This window comes from Seriola aureovittata, chromosome 12 (assembly GCF_021018895.1).
Source record: "Seriola aureovittata isolate HTS-2021-v1 ecotype China chromosome 12, ASM2101889v1, whole genome shotgun sequence".
Classification (NCBI taxonomy): domain Eukaryota; kingdom Metazoa; phylum Chordata; class Actinopteri; order Carangiformes; family Carangidae; genus Seriola; species Seriola aureovittata.
The window spans coordinates 11,364,344-11,380,942 of record NC_079375.1 but is presented as its reverse complement, the minus strand read 5'-3'; the positions used below and the strand labels follow the sequence as shown (position 1 = coordinate 11,380,942).

At 39.1% G+C, this 16,599-nt stretch overlaps 1 protein-coding gene across 1 annotated transcript; it reads right to left on the bottom strand.

The window, feature by feature from the left end:
- Window positions 1–886: 886 nt before the first annotated feature.
- npc1 (Niemann-Pick disease, type C1) lies at window positions 887–15,428 on the bottom strand. The gene is made up of 25 exons (XM_056391749.1): window positions 15,284–15,428; window positions 13,004–13,132; window positions 12,751–12,857; window positions 12,245–12,390; window positions 11,863–12,030; window positions 11,480–11,729; window positions 11,276–11,358; window positions 10,744–11,114; window positions 10,322–10,548; window positions 9,912–10,012; window positions 9,204–9,306; window positions 8,908–9,097; window positions 8,487–8,669; window positions 8,082–8,196; window positions 7,748–7,875; window positions 7,257–7,391; window positions 6,974–7,063; window positions 6,542–6,732; window positions 6,250–6,365; window positions 5,704–5,833; window positions 5,337–5,522; window positions 4,516–4,747; window positions 3,568–3,681; window positions 3,115–3,277; window positions 887–3,008 (listed from the first exon to the last, which is right to left on the bottom strand). Exons 1-25 carry the CDS (start codon window positions 15,359–15,361, stop codon window positions 2,926–2,928), a joined length of 3,819 nt encoding a protein of 1,272 aa, XP_056247724.1. The 5' UTR covers window positions 15,362–15,428; the 3' UTR covers window positions 887–2,925.
- Between the last annotated feature and the right edge of the window lie 1,171 nt (window positions 15,429–16,599).

The window sequence follows — 16,599 nt, the reverse complement described above, 5'->3', positions numbered from 1 at the left end:
TTTAGTTTCTTTTTCTGCTTTTGTTTTCCTAAAATGTTTTCTCACACCCTATGAAATGACAACACCCTTTCTGTACAGTATGTGCCTGTCATAATAAAAGATGGGGGCAGGTCAGAGTCTAGCGAGAGGCGAGCCTTGCACATCTTACATAATAGTGCTCTCTCTCTCTCTCTCTCTCTCACAACCTGTATATTCTGCCCTGCAGACTGTGCAGCAGACCTGCAGAGGAAATTAATATTTTAATCTCTCAGCCAGATTCAAAGAACAGTCCCCGCTCTCACAGGGCAGCGGATAAATAAGTCATGAGCTAGAGGTTTGTGTGACAACAGGGCTGGACAGACAGTCACAACAACACACGCTGGGAGGAAGTGCACAGCTCTGGGTTTGGCAGCGACTTTCAAATGGGATGTGAGTGACTGATGGTCTCTAAAGTTTCAGAATAAATATCCCAAAGCTGCCGATTTAGATGCTGAGCAACCAGCTTCATTATGCTGTTGACTCTGCATTTGAGATAGTGGCACCCTGCACATATTTAATTTACTGACAAGGTAAAAGCATTGCAAGGCTGCTTCTCCTCAAGACATAAAAATTAGGTCACTCCCACTACTTTACTGAGAGCATGATGCAGTCAGAGCTTCATGAATGGATGACGCCACACTGTGGTCAGTCTGAACAATCTCAACAAACGTGTGTGTGGTTTGTGCTAACTGTAGCAGACACTGCAGTTGTATTCAGGAACTAAATTACTTCTCCAAAAAGTCTTCTTCAGGCAGGAGTTGAAAAGCAAGATGTGACTTAGAGGAAATGTGGCTTCTTATGTTTAACTTATACCTTATTCTAACCAACACAACAAAACATTACAGGACATACGTTTGGGGACAATAAATAAAATTCATAGATGTGAATATATTGTAAAATTGTTAAAAACTAAAAACCAGTGCTTGGTTTAATCTTCAATGTCACAGATTATTTGTCCACGTCAATCCACAGCACTGTTTCAGCACAATTCTTCCCTATTCATGTTACAACTTTTTCATTTGGTTTCTCATAAACATTTTTCACATACAGGTTCTTTTAATCAACAAAGTTCTTTCGTACATTCCAAAAAACATTACTGCATCATGGTGGGGGGAAAAAAACATAGCGCCAGAAAACTACGAACAAGGAATGGTACTGTCCCTTTAAGTTCCCAAGCAGATGTTGACATCCTCGTCCTCTTCCAGTAATGTCTCAACCCTGTTCAAATTTAATTAGTGAGAGCACACCATCCTCATTAAGGCGCAATGAATGATCAACTCCACTAGTCAATATCTCAGACATGTTGAGGGGCAGGACGCAGAAGTTTTTTTTTTTTTTCTTTTTAATTGGCCACACAAAGTTGTTCTTTCCTTGAAAACCAAGGAATTTATGAGGAATTTACTTAAAAGGACAGCAATGCAAAAGGTAACATAATGTTAATGGTTAACAAACTAAAATAACTTAAAATGTGTAGGAATGATAAACTGAAGACTGTACCATTATCCAGTCATTCTACAGATTTCTGTACATCACACTCTAAATGACTTAAGAATAAATCTGAATAAGTCATGTTTACGTTATTTACAGTTAAATGTAAAGCTTTGTCTCTTAGCGCAACAAAATGTTTTGTTCAGTAACTGCAAAGTGTCTCATTTACACTTCAATTTAAAAACATATTAGCTTTATAGGACCCATTATATCTGGCATTAACATGTATCTTGACTGATGTCACACTCACTGCTGTGGTCATCTGTGTTGCACCCAACATGAAGTCACAATCTAGTCTTGCAAACACCTCAAAAGGACACTTGAGATACATTAACAAACTCTAAAATTAAATGTGGCGCAAGATAACCTCCATAGATACCAATGTGGCAATAAAAGACATGGCAGGCAGCTGTGTTTTGGCTCTGTATTCCAGTAAACTGAATCTGAAATGAAACAATGTGACGGATCAGCATTGAGGGTGTTTATAGCCACATCCATGTGGAAATTGTAGTATTTTTTTTTTTTACTTATGCCTCTCTTGGCAAAAAGGGCTCCAAACTCTGCTCTGCACTCCCAACACAAATGTGAGCAAAGAAAGTAAAAGCGAAAGACACTGTTTCATTTCAAATCCAATGTGCTGTAGTCAAAACATGACTGTCCGTACTATTACATAATAAGAAAAATTCCAGTTTCTTTATGTGCACAGGAAGTAATAACACATAACACATATTATTGCTAGGTGAAAATGCTACAACCAGCTGGCCTGTGTTATTATACAGTATGTATATAAATACAATTCATGTTAACGCCAGGTATTATGAGGGCATATGATATCACTATTGTTATCTGTTAGCTCCAGTGTGGGCCGTGTTCCGGCCATTACATGGTTCATAATATCAAAATGTTCTACAAATGTCCCACATAAGTAAATGTTTGCAAAAAAATTGTCAGCTCTATTTCACATAGTTTTTTCTGGTATATATTTAAAAATCATGAAAAAAAACTGAGCAGTTTTACCCTTTTGAATTTTCCCAAATCAAAATAGATCATAGCATATGGATCTGACTGAGGATTTGTCTGTTAACTGATGTTGGGGGTGGTGTCTCTCCTACTTCCACACTGTCAAAGTGTTGTTTTCTGTTCCATATGTTGCTCATGCTTCAAATATTGAATTCATGTTTGTCCTGTAGTGTGAAGAAGAATGGTGGGGGTCCAAAGTCTTCTTCAGAAATCAGTATGTATGCAGCTGAGTGAAGGCCTCTGGCACTCTGATCCCAAGTTACTCCTGAGTTAAATCCATGCATAGTAGTGGCAACGACAATGAGTGTGTCAGTAATCACAGAAACTGCTTGCGCTCATACCCACACAGTCCATCCCAGACAAACAGTTAGTTCATTGTTCATTGTCTCAAACAGCCTGCTAGTAGTTGAGGAGGCGCTCCCTTTCTGTACCAGCGTAGCGCTGATTAGCAGCAAACACCTTTGCTTTGTTGACTGAAGGACCTGTGAAAGGAGTTACAACACATTAAATTTCATTTTAAATCAGAATTAAATCTGCGTTCAAATTGTATGCTTTATGATTTTCACTTTAACGTGTGACATTACTGACCTATATAGCTGAGCAGTACAGGGAGAAAGATGAGGCCGTGTGTGGCCCCCAGAAGCACGATGGCCAAGTACATCCTAAAGTAGAAGACCTGGAAGATTTGTGACTTGGAAAGCGCCAGGATTACGATACCTCCAAACTTTGTTAATGTGATCCCGCTGAATACCTGCAAAAAGGGAAACGTGTCATTAAATGTCATGTCACTGTGATCATGATAAAAACCAAAATTATTTTACACCTAACTTTTTCAGCTAAAGGAGATATGCAATTACATTTTCCTCAAAACGAAAACTTTGACTTATGCTGCTGTACACGCTTGTATACACTGAGATGCACATAATCGCTATGCAAACATTTTCAATCCAAATATTTACTTATCATTTACTAACCTAATCATTTACTCATATTGATAAAGCTTCCTCTCATCAGTGTGCTAAGAGGTAAAGCCAGACTTACAGAACTGCCCATGTGAGCCAGAGCCTCTTCAGCCCGCTCCGCTCTGTTCTTCTTCACACTGATGGAAAACGCTCTCACAATGTGACTGCAGAACTCCACCGAGATACCACAACTCTGCAACGGAGGAAAGGAAACTACTCAGCACCATAAACATGGAAATTATGGAATGAAAGCCAACCAACCTAAGTTTGCTGTCTTGAAGTGAATATGTATGTGTGAGATTGAAGAAAAATCAGGTATTGGTTCAAGTTTTTTTTTCTGGCTATAACAACATTTTATTTGCCGACATAATTGCTGACATTTGTAGACTTGGTGACATTGCTAGAACAAAGTCCCTTAGGGTACGCAAGGCGAGGGGTCAGACAGCCAGACAAAGTGTAAACACATCCTCATTTCAAAGCCACAATCTATGACTCAAAAGACCAAATAGTCACAGAGTTGCAGAGAATTTATATTAGGGAAATAGTAAAACAGACTTGCAATTCATATTTTTCCATTTACAAGTCAAACTGCTAAAACAGTTTGCATAATGTCTGACAGTAAGTTCAACTCAAGGCCCACTTTTTCACATCTTTCCTCAGAATGTTGAGGGGTGAATAATTTGTTTTACCAAAACATGCTAAAACATTATTTACAATGTGTCTGACTGTTTGCTAGCTTGTGTTGGTGCTATAATGAACTTTTCTATTGATGCTGCCATGTTCCCAGATTGGAGCAATTAAAATGATGAGTCAAATGTAATCATATCTGACAGGAACTATTGCTATAACTATAAAAACATGAATGAATGTTGTAAAAAGACGTGATTTTCCTTTAACTTCAAAGACAATCCTTTCTTTCTGCTGACCTGGTCTTGTTTAATTCAAAAGATGTTTTATAAAGTTTTTATTGCTTTGCTTAAAGTGCTGTGTAAGATAAATGTGAAGCGTTTTTCATGTTGCCTCTCACCATGACCAAGTTCACTAAGGAAACTGCATTGAGGCTGATACCCCACAGCCACATGACGCCGAACATGTTGACCAGGATCATGGCGATGGTAAGGCTGACAAGAACAGCTGACCACAGCTCGAAGCCCAACAACACCGTCGACACCACAAATATGGATGCAAGTGACACGCTTAAGTTCAGAGCTGTGTCATACGCAATGGTGAGGTACTGCTCGTAAAACACATAGAAGACGCTGTAAAAGGAAGGAAAATATGTATTAGTGAACAGCCACTGAGAAAATTGCCAACATTGTCCAGTTGCTTAAAATCAGCATATCAGGGCGTGGCTTCTAAAATGATCTATTTTGTTTTAGTAATAGTAATATTTGTAATCAGAGGCAAATTTATGTCTGGTGTAGTGATGTATTTAAGTAAATGAGTGACTAATGAGTCAGCTTATTCCATCATTGTATAAACGCAGTAAATCTAATTTTGTATCTGCAAATCACTTATTCGTGGAACACTGGGTTCAACCTCAGCAGTGGTGGTGTGACTTTTCTGTGATATTTCGGGATACACTGGATAGGAAGGATAATTCAGTACTTCAATCAAACATCAACTCCATTGCCATTTATAATGTTTTCTTTCCTTTGTGCTTATCTATGACCTACTCCTCCCCTCTGATTCCCTTGAACCTTGTGTTCAAAACAAGCAGAATTTCAGATACCAGTATTTCACCTTAAAACACATACACAGAAAAACCCTCAAGTAGTGGATGGAACTAAAAACACCTGATAAATGATTTAATTTATGCAGCGTATTAAGCAGAGCAACAGGACTTACCTGTAGGGAAAAACTTTATGGTCCATGGACTGACTGATATTGTCAGCCAGATTTCGGGCCATTTTTAGAGCATCTATGAAGTCTGGGGATTCCTTCAGGATGGTGTGGTAAGTCATAAAGTAAGTGGCTCCCACCCCTGTGTTGTTCGGATACAGGTCAACTGCTGTGGCGTAGGCTGCATGGCCGCTGTAGGAGCATTAACCCATTGTGAGTGACAGTAAAGCAGGGGCAATTTACAAACCACAACAAAACTGGTCAACTGTAAAAGGGGTCCTTTTTAAACACATGGGAAAGGGAAATTAAAGTGAAAATATTCAATGATATGTCATGTGTTTTCAATAAGATTTTGATAGAGCTATAAAATTACCCTTTTCCACACTTGATGTTGGGATTGTCCGACAGGAACATGGGGAGAAACCGCATGAAGTCTTGTCCTTCAGGTCTCTGCTTTCCAGTAGGAGTCATGGGCCGACAGTGCACACAAGATGGGTTTACCACTGGAAAACAACATCAGGAGTAAATTCATCCATTTAACCAAAAGGTATTGGAGAAATATGCAAAATAACTCTGAGACAAAGCCATGAATTGAAAACAAATGAATTAACAAATCTGAAACAAGGTTGCACTAATTATAAATATATTAGAAAGTCTTCATTACATGAAGCATACAACCGCTATATCTGAATTTCAGTTCTGAAAAATGTAACACACGTCACCTGAATTATGATAACATTAAATTCTGTTTTGTGTTTCCTTATTTCTCCTGTTCGTTCAGCTAAAATTTGCCCTAAAATGCCATTTGTTTCACTGCATTTTGTGTATGACTGTATGAATTGACAAAAAATGTTGAACTTGTGACACCAGGCTCGTGAGACAAGGGTTCAAAGTATGTTGACATTAGATTAAAATTTACCCGAGGCATTGCAGAAGGCCCCGGTGGTGTTGTAGTATCGACAGCAGGTAGACTGAGGCTTCACCCAGTCAAAGTAGTCATCCAGCCAGGAGGACGGTGTGAAGGCAATGGTTGTGCTGAAAAGTGAAAATTGAAGAGATTATAGAATCATAGGTTAGATTACAAAAACTCTCCTTAAAGTTTCAAACAGGTTCCCAGACTCTTCCTGTAGCAAATTTTTTATATTCAGTATGGATTTTGTCCTGTGCATTGAAACCACACATGAGCTAATTCGTTTATAGCTCAGACTTACTAGTCGCTGATGAGTGAGGCTGCGTAGACCTGCTGAACCAGGGAGTTGTTGTTGCAGCCCACTCCTCCACATACAACATTCTGGCCCTCTGGGCTACTGTAGTTGAGACCGTCCTCTACCACAAAGTACACTGGAGCTCCAGTGTGGAGATATTCGCTCAAGTTCTTAAAGTAGTCAAGCACGTATGAGTCCTGGATGGAGAGACAAACCGTCATATTATACATAAGAAGACTGTTCTAAAAATGTAATCGATTAATCTTCCTGTATGACTTACAGGAGCAGTAAAGTACGCCGCAAAATAAACTACATCACAGATGAAGTATTACTACAAAGATTCAAATATAACCATTCTACATTTTTTTAATAAGCTTCAAGTGGTGTCCACTAAAAATCCATGAACACACAGGTGTGATATAAATTGCAAAGACTTACATCTGGCATGGATAATTTCTGGTCCAGTCCAATCTCTACTTTGTTCACTACAGCAATACTGAAGGAGAGAACTCCAACAAACACAGCCACCTGAAGAAGGAAAGAATAAAACCTCTTTATAATGAACAACATGATCACTGACCAAAAACAATATTTTACCCATTGGAAGATATGACTGCAACTCAATACATCAATACTTTATCAGAATAATACATGACAGGAGGAGTCTCTCTAAAAATAATGTAGCTGTGGATGACTGGCAAAGTGTGACCGAGGTACTTACTATGATTGGTCGCACCCACTCTTTGAGGATGAATGGGGCATAGACTTTCTTGAAAAAACGGAAGAGGATGCCATCTGTCTTGCTTTCCTGACCTTCTGGCAGCTTCACACAGCAGATGATGTCGAGTCGATTCCCCTTTTAAAAACAGGACAACACATCATTCGATAAGTGTAATTTAGTCTGTAACTAATTTGAAGATTGAATCATTAAGAACAACCATGTGCCACTGAGGACAAAGAGCAGGTTTTAACTGCAAACACTCACTTCACTGACAATGCTCTGCAAACAATCAACCAGTAAATAGATAATCAGTTAAATTAGCTACTGTAATGATTAGCAAGATGAAAACTCTGTCACATATCTGAGTGCGACATTAAATCGGGGCTGTTAAATCTGTAGGAAAGCAGTTTCACATAAATCTAACAGCTCCTGACAATCTATAACCCCCGCATTCATCATGAATGTCACCACAGTCTCCCCTCAGACCTCACCTCCTGTCTTCTGGCATCTAAGCCAAGCAAGCTGACAAAGCAACTGATCTGCAACAGGAAATCAATAAAGACAGCCAAGCCGGCAAACAGAGAGAAAGTCCTCACTGCAGGCATATTGGAAAGGGCCCCTGTGGACGGAGAAAGTCAACAATTTTAACAGTTTGTGACTAACCAGAAGACTTTAGCCCTTTTTGAGTGCAACTACATCAGTCCTATCCACAAAAACATTCTTAATTTAAGTTGAACCATAATCATGAACCATACACATTTTAAAGTTTCAGTTACATTGTCTGTGTATATAAATGGAAAGCATTTAATAGATGACCCATTTTACCTAGGAAGAAGGCCACTGTCTCAGAGAATGAGGAGAGGAACATGCTGGGGGCAACGTCTCCAAGAATACGCCCAATCTGCTGGTGAAGTTCCTCATTTGGCATCCGCTCATCCCTCTGTTCAAAAATGCAAATGGAAATCACTTTTGGCCGATTTGACAAATTACTGGCAGCGTACCAAAACACTAATCTTGTTGAAATTAATATCTGTTTTTTCTTTTTTTTTTTTTTAAGAGATGCTGACAGCTAGCAAAACTAGGAAAAGCAACAGAAGTGTCACGGTTCAACTGAATAAATCATAAAAACTGATAATGACAATGTACATAAGCATTAAACCATTAAACCCAATGACCAATAAATGGATGATCATATGAAATTTTTTTATACATTGGGAGAATGGAGGCTACCTGGTATGTCTGCACTATAATAAAGATGTTGTCCACTCCAACAGCCAGCACCAGGAAGGGAATGACCTCAATTACAATGAGCGTGAGAGGGATACCAGCATAACTGAAGATCCCCAGTGAGGCGGCCACAGAGCTGAGCACAATCAGGATGCCCGCTATACCCAGAGAAATCTTAGAGTCCACCTGTGCGGGGCAAAAGATAGAGGGTGAGTCATGTTCTTCCCTGAGCTGCTCCCTTTCACACTTGAGCACAGGAAGTTGTCAAGCGAGATGTACTCGTTTTGTTGGACTAAAGCTCTTATGTCACAGGCAGGAAAGACAGGTGACACTGCATGAGTGAAACTTTCCCAAGGATGGATTATGGTAACCAACACATTGAATGAAAATGATAACGACATTGAATTGGGGCTTTGTCTCTTACCATCACCCTCCGGAAGCTGTAGATGTGACCAAGGGCCAGGGAGATGTAGATGAACATAATGGCATAGCTGATTACTATGGTCCTGATGTCACCGTCGCTTTCTCTGTCAATTTCATCTTCGACACTCCTCTCTGCACTGAACGCTATGGTCAGGTTGGGGTTTTTGAAGTTCTTCATGAATTGGATGAATCTGAAATGCACACAAAGAAAACACAGTAAGTACAAACACAAAGAAAACACAGTGACTTTTACTGAAGCTGTGTAAAAGTAATTTTAGAAACGCATTGGTGTCTCACTCTTTCTCCCATGCAAGAGCTTTTCCCAGCCGGACTGAGTCGTTCAGGTAGTTGTTGAGTGGAAAGGTGATCACTAGAGCGGTGGCATTGTTGTAGTTAGTGCCTGTAGTGTGGGGAGGGGGGGGGGGGGGGGGGGGGGGGTGAGGTGAGGCCATCACTTATACAATCCTCGGTTATCAAGCATATTGATAAAGATGATTAAACTAGAAGTTACAGCTGAGCACTCGCTTTGGCAGAGAGACAATAACAGCCAGATAATAAATTAATAACATCCTGGAAAAACATGGCTATCTCTCAGACAGCTGGTTGTGATTGTTATTGGTTATTATTGGTTATTGCTATCAGCTCCCGTGATAATCAGAGGATTATTTCTTTATTCATATTATCATCTTAAACAGCACAGTTGTAATCTGACTGCTGCACACACCATGTAGGCTAATTAATAAGTTCACTGCTACCTGCATCAACACTGCACAATTAGCAAAGAGCACAATGTCAGGTGTTACTGATACACCTTTAGATTAAGACTGCGACATATAGCAGGTTAATGTACAAGAAGTTCAGTGACTAGAAGACCATAATTTTTTTTTTCTTAATGCAATAAAATAATCCACAGAGAGGCTCTAAACAGATGTAAATGCTGTAAAGGAAGAACTACCACTATTTTCTGTATCTCTATCTTCATCAACAAGTGTTACTCCAGCTCACCATCGTAACCCCCAAGGGCCAGCCACGGGAAGACGGGCCCCCCAAACGTGCCCAAACAAGGGTCATGGAGGAGAGTGGTGTCGTTAAGGGATGCTGGTGCACTGCAGGAGAAAAGGCGAGCAGAGTTAAGTCAGTATCAGAAAAAACAAACAACCACCACATGAGGACCAATGAGGAAGTATTACTGTGCTATTTTAAGACATCCAACACAAAAATGGAGAAAATAGATTCTTGTGAGCTGCAGGTGTTGAATTTGATATGGATGTGTTTTCTAGAGATTTTAAGCGTTTTACTATAGCCCAACAGGAAAAGGAAAGGCTTGATTTAAAACCATGAGTGCCAGTTGGTAAGTTGTTGGTAAGTATTTGAAAAAGGAAAAGAAACTGGCAGAAAAAGAAAAAAAAAATCACCTGACACAGTAGAGGAAGTGGCTGTGATAGTCAGCATAGACAAAGAAGTCATCTCCTATACTGTGGTCCAACACAGCATGGCTGTTCTGGAAGTAGTTGAGGACACTCAAGATGGTACAGTTGTTGTTGTATGGGGCCAGCGGAGCCAAGCAGAGGTCTTTCAGGGTGACGGTTTGGCCCTCGTATGTGGCCACGAGGGCTTCGATGTCAAGCTGCAAGTCCAGCACCTGGTTGTTTATAGTTACAAAAAAAATGAAAAAGAGAGGAGAACCAATAAACCGTGGTTTAAGAAATGAAACTGCTCTTTACATGCATCTAATCTGGTTAACAGAAGCAATACTTCTTTATACATAAACACCCAGTTGCTCTAATGACAGCAAACTAACCAAAATTGCTAAAACAGACCTCTCCCACTGACCCACCTGGTGCAGGATGTCTTTATCCAGTATGGCTCCGAATGGGACATCTGACCCTCCCAAGTATGGGGAGTAGATGAAAGTGTCATTGAGTGGAGTGGTTATAATGAGCTGTACAGTTCTAAAGAAGGGTCCAAAGTGACTGTCAAAATAGTCCTTCTCTTGACGGGCCTGGCTTGTGGGAGACGACCACAGCTCAACAGGGTCAGTGGTGATGCGCATATAGACCAGTCCCCCAGAGGAGGCTACCACAAGTATCAGGCTGCCCAGTATGACCAGAGAGGGATGCCGCACACAGAAGGAACCCCAGGAGCTGAAGACGGATCGCAGTGCATTCTCGAAGCGCTCGCCAAGAGTTTCACAGCATGACGCATTTACTAAGAAGAGAAACAGACTGGGAGTTAGTTTTGATTGTGCAGCAAGGACAGAACAATATAATTACTTGTATTACACCTAAAAAGCAAGTTAATTATTTGTAAGGCAAACAGATTTCAGAAAGAAGAAAAATAATTGGACCTTTAATCATGTATTATTATACCTTGGTCAGGATTATCACTGTTGAGAGACAGTGGGTTATTACTGTCCAGTATAGGGCCATACTCAGACATGATTATCCTTTTCCTGTAAACATAAATAACCACACCAACCAATTAGATATTAAGTTCAAATGCCAGCAACAGAACCAAAATACTATTGTCATGTTGAGTGAGTGGCTGCAGATACACTGCAAAAAGTCCTTCACCTGTAACACCACGCTCCCAGCACAACTCCAGAGAAGATAAGCAGGAAGGCTGTGTAAGAGATCCACATGATGAAAGCCATGGCATCGACACCAAAGATCGTCCAGGGTGGAGGGAGAGGGGGAGGTACAGGTTTGGGCCCACAGGCATTTGTGCAATCCTGACAGGAGCAAGGACCCGAGCCATCCGCTAAGCCCTCTGTGCACGCATACGTCTTGTTGTTCATGGGAGTATAATCAGATACCGGGACATCTAGAGTAAAGAAACAGCATAACACAGCAGAATGGATTAACCATCAACAGTCAAAATGCTAAAAAAAAAAAAACAACTATTTTCTGCAGCAGGCTCATGACCAAATAAGAAAAATTACTACAAAAAGATTTACCTGAGAATATCGGGATGATAGGGAAGGGAGTCTGTCCATTGTTAATATCGAACATGTACTGGATCCAGTTAGTAGCATTGCAGTCCTTTGCATCCTTGCCACACAGCAGTGATAAGGCCTTTACATTGCTAGATGGTGCCTGGACGTCCTTACAGGCATTGTACATGGCTGAAAAAGTCCAATTTAATTATTTTAGGAGAAAACTCAAAGATTGTCACTGAGTTAAATTGACTTTGTGTTTAAGATTTAATCAGCAGATTTCACATGTAAGCCAAATGTGGCCATTTTTACTTTCACTTTTCTCTAGATTTAACCAGGAAGCCATGAATATGAAGGTAGAGCTGTTTATTGTGTCTTAATCCACATCTGATTGTGAACTCACCATTAGCAAACGTTTGTCCAATATAGTACTGCACTTCCACTACATTGGTCTCATTGAACTTGGTGGCATTCATGAACTGACTCTGGTGGGGGCTGCATGTCAGCTCACAGAAGAGGTTCATCAGATTGAAGAAACAGGCGGGACACCTGCACACAGATGTAGCGAGTGTCAGAAGCATTGCATAACTTTCAAATAATAAAAAAAAGTTTATAAGTGTAAAACAGCTGTAAACAAGGTAGTTATAAATGTGGTGAAATAAAAATATAAAATCTATAAAGATAAGACATTTTGTCAACCTCTGCAAAACATTGCAATTTAGCCTCCAACCCATAATTTGGATCATGCATAGCCAGGGTTTGCATGTTACAACAACAAAATGTGAGCAGCACATGTACTGACAGTTTTAAAGGGGTATATATTTTTTGTGTTCAGAAGGGAGATAATAATGATACCCTTCAAAGCATGTCATGTGCTTCATTAGGTAATGTCATAACTGCAGTGCATACCTAGACAGGAACTGAAGGGGAAGCTGGAGACTCCCTTTGAGAGTGTGCAACTGGTCAACATTACAGCAGAGGCTTCGGTTTCCATAGTCATATCCAGGACAAAGTTCCTGCATGTAAACACAAACGGAATGACATCACTTTAATACACTTTTATAATATTTTTTTACCACTGGAAAGCAGAAGTATGTTGCAGAACACTGGTTTGAACATCAAATGTCAGCAAATAACAAGTCAAAAGCATTAAGAAATATACCGTGAGAAGCTCTTGACCCTCAGCAGGTAGCGAGATGGGGGGACCAGTGTAGTTGCAATTGTACTTTTTTCCGGGCACCTTTTCGGACTCCCCACACTCGCCATACCACACACAGTGCTCGGCCTCAACCTGATAGTAAGACAAGAAAAACACAATGATCATTTGTGCAGTGTGTTCACAGAGGAAATTTGTTTGGCATCATGCTGGTCTGCATACAGTATATTTATTTTTTCTGTAGAATCCAGTGGAACTTGAGTGGCTTTTCATTTATACTTGTTTTCATTAGTGAGGACGAGGACAAGGTCTTAAGCCCAAACACACTAAATTCCTCTAAAGGCAACAGTGGACCACATGACTTAGTTCTGGCTGCTCAAAAGGACTTAACCAATCTGATCTGAGGTTAGAGCTTTATCTTGAGGTTTTTTGCTTGCCAGGTTGAACCTCTCGTCATGTTTATTTCCTGTGTTTCTAGAATCTCGTGCTTTGTATGTCTGAAAATAAAATTTCACTTCTGCAAAAGTATTTCCTTTCAACCCAGCATTTGAAAAATAAACCATTGAAAAGCAGATGGAGAAGCAGTTTAGTCATATCATTCAATGTTATCTTGAATACACACACATTCAGATTCAAAAAGAAGGCAAGAAAAAGCAGAACTGGTGGTCAAATTTATATGGTAACATAACAACGCTTCTGCAAATGTTATTATGAATAAACCATGTTCAATTTGAACAAACATATTTTAAACTTGATACTTTCCATAAAATGCAATAACAAACTATTACAATTGTTTAAAAATGTTTAAAAGATTTAAATACTATTTATAGTTCCTCAATTAAAGTTTTCTACAATCTGTCTATTCAGCATTAGAGCCCTCACATGTTCATTGTTGGGAGGGATGACTTAGGGAAGTTAATTCACTTACTCTACAAACTGTTTTATGAGCACGTCCAGCGTCACACTCTGCCCTACTCGTGTCTTGTGGGACTGAGTTAAAGGACAGCATTCAAATGTCATTATTTCCTCAGTTGGAGTCCTACGCAGCTGCAAACTAGGCCAGTACTCTAAATGTACCAACTATTTGTCCAGACTTGCAAGACTGAGATCCAGGGGTACAAGACTCACTTATCTAGGGTAAGAACTAGAACCCTACAAGGTTTGTTTTAAGTAGATATAGTATAATACGTTTTCTGTAAAATCCTTTCTGCTTATCCACTGCAGTCTCCAAATGATCAATATTTTTACTCATCCCACATACTTGTTGTTTTAACAAGGAAGCTGATATCTTATCTTGAAACAGTAATGATTAATCAGATCCAGATGTAATGGTTTTAGCATAGTTTAGTAGTTTCATGCATTGCAGGGGACTGACCCAATTACCTTACGAATATGGGTGCAAATGCAGTGAAACGAGTTTAGAGGCCACTGATGAAATGTACATCTGATTAAATCAAATAAATACATCACACCTTTATGTTCATTATTTCTTTTATGTGGTTATCAATATCATGAAAGGTACATCTCAATGATTTTGTCGTCTTTTCCCTTGTAATGTACTATTCAAGCACTTGTTCTTATCATTTAATACAGTAGTTTCAAAAACAGTTAAGCAGTCAAGCCTCCTACGTTTTGTCACAGTGAATACATTGTGTCTGCACCCGCTTATTCCAAATGAAAAGACATTACAGCGTCAAAAAGTGATAAACAGATTAATTTAGCTAGCCATCTCCAAACCACCATATGTGATCTAGATAAATAACTTGCTAATGTTGCAGATTTAGTGGTCTTCATCACAGTTTTGTGAGCCAGTTAAACTGGGTCAAAAGTTATGGCTTGGGATAATGAAAAGATTACCCGGAACACATTTAGCTAAGCATTATTTTTAAAAAACCTCGTAGAAATATTGTTGTGTTTTCGTTTTGTCATGACATGTTCGGCACCGGCTTTAAGTCCAAGACAGAGCCTGCGCCAGCCCTGTCTGTGAAATGCCAAAGCTAACGTTTGTGTTGTCCCTTTTCGGTGCTCGGTTTACGAGGCTGGTCCAGTTTTCAAATAGCACTACTGTTTCCTGTTATGTCTCGGCCACTATTAAGCAGTCACTATTAAGCCAATTACTGACTAACGCCGTCTTTACCCGGGTTACATAGAGCGAGAGCCCTAAATAGCTAAACTAACCTGGACCTTAGTTTCGCTAGCCGCCTCAGATAAACACCATAATAGCAACTGCAGACCGAGCTGAGTCACGTTTAAGTCACGAGAACACGGACGTTAAGTTACACTTACCCATCGAAAATATCCCTCTGACAGGACTATAATAAAGAAAAGTGTGCATAAAATGCTTCTGCTAGGTAAGAGTTCCATCCCTCTTACTGAAAAGACCGAATCGGAGTGACAGCGAAGGTAAAGTTTCGCATATCTTGTTGATGGTTTCTTCTTCCTCGGACTATTCGTTTGTGGCGCAAACAAACTGTTGCCTCAGTGCTGCCACCAAGTGTCGCCGACGATACACTACACTTACACTGAAACTACATTAGTCTACTGCAAATCACTTTAAATCACAGTCCCCCAAAAATATGATGTATGATATATTTCTGTATTTGCATTTTGTCTGTGCTCTGATTGGTCTAAAGTGAATAGGGCTGTGCTAGGAAGGGTGATTATATGAATTTCAGTGAAATAGTGTTTAAAAATATCAGAACATTATTAAACTTGATCTCCCATTGCAAGACTTATAGGTAATATAGTCTGTGATTTTAAGAAAATGTACTGTTTAGTTTAAAAAATTCCTCAGTTTATATTAATATGTAATAATAACATTGGTAAAGAAAAAAAAAAACCAACAGCCACATACGCTTTTTATTATTCAATGCATTATATTCATCACAATGAAATGAAGCAGCACATTGACACAATTTTCTCTTCAAACAAGAAGGCTATTAATGATCGATGTGTGCTCTTCCTTTTGATGTTTTCACGTGAAGACACCCTTCTGGTCTGTGTTATTAGTAATGATTTTTTGTTTCTCTAAATAAAGTTTGAGGAAACTATCAATCACAGCTGATCAAAGTGCATCCAAAATGTCCTGATGAAGCAGATTAGCTGAGTGATTGAGTGTCAACTCTTTGTTTTAAAACTTTAATGAATAATAATTAGATTTGTTTTGTTTTATTTAGTTGCAAATATTTATGATATAGAGAAAAAAAAAAGATTTAAGTTTTCACATCTAAACTCAAAAGTATTAATGTTATAACCTTTCAACCTACAGCCAGACTAGAACATATATGTAAGTATGTATGTGTATATATATATATATATAATATATATATATATATATATATGTGTATATATATATATATATATATATTATATATATATTTGTTACTTAAACGTAAACATAACTCCAATCTCTACCAGTTAGGCCTCAAAAGCCTGACCCTAACAACAACAACCCATTTTTTAAAGTCATACCTAATTTAAATTATCTAAAGTTTGAAATCGGTAATTCTGTGTGTTTTCGGTTCATTATAATTGGAGTGTTTAATATATTTCTTCCCCTCAAGTCAACATCACCACATCACATTTGATTTGGAGTCAAACAG

What these genes read in the sequence shown, in the direction of transcription:
- npc1 (XM_056391749.1), bottom strand. Translation starts at nt 15,361, where the DNA reads ATGGAACTCTTACCTAGCAGAAGCATTTTATGCACACTTTTCTTTATT. An exon ending in AGGGTCAAGAGCTTCTCACG is followed by an intron (nt 12,858 to 13,003) that starts GTATATTTCTTA and finishes GTTTACATGCAG; the next exon opens with GAACTTTGTCCTGGATATGA. An exon ending in GGCCTTCTGCAATGCCTCGG is followed by an intron (nt 5,834 to 6,249) that starts GTAAATTTTAAT and finishes GTTGTTTTCCAG; the next exon opens with TGGTAAACCCATCTTGTGTG.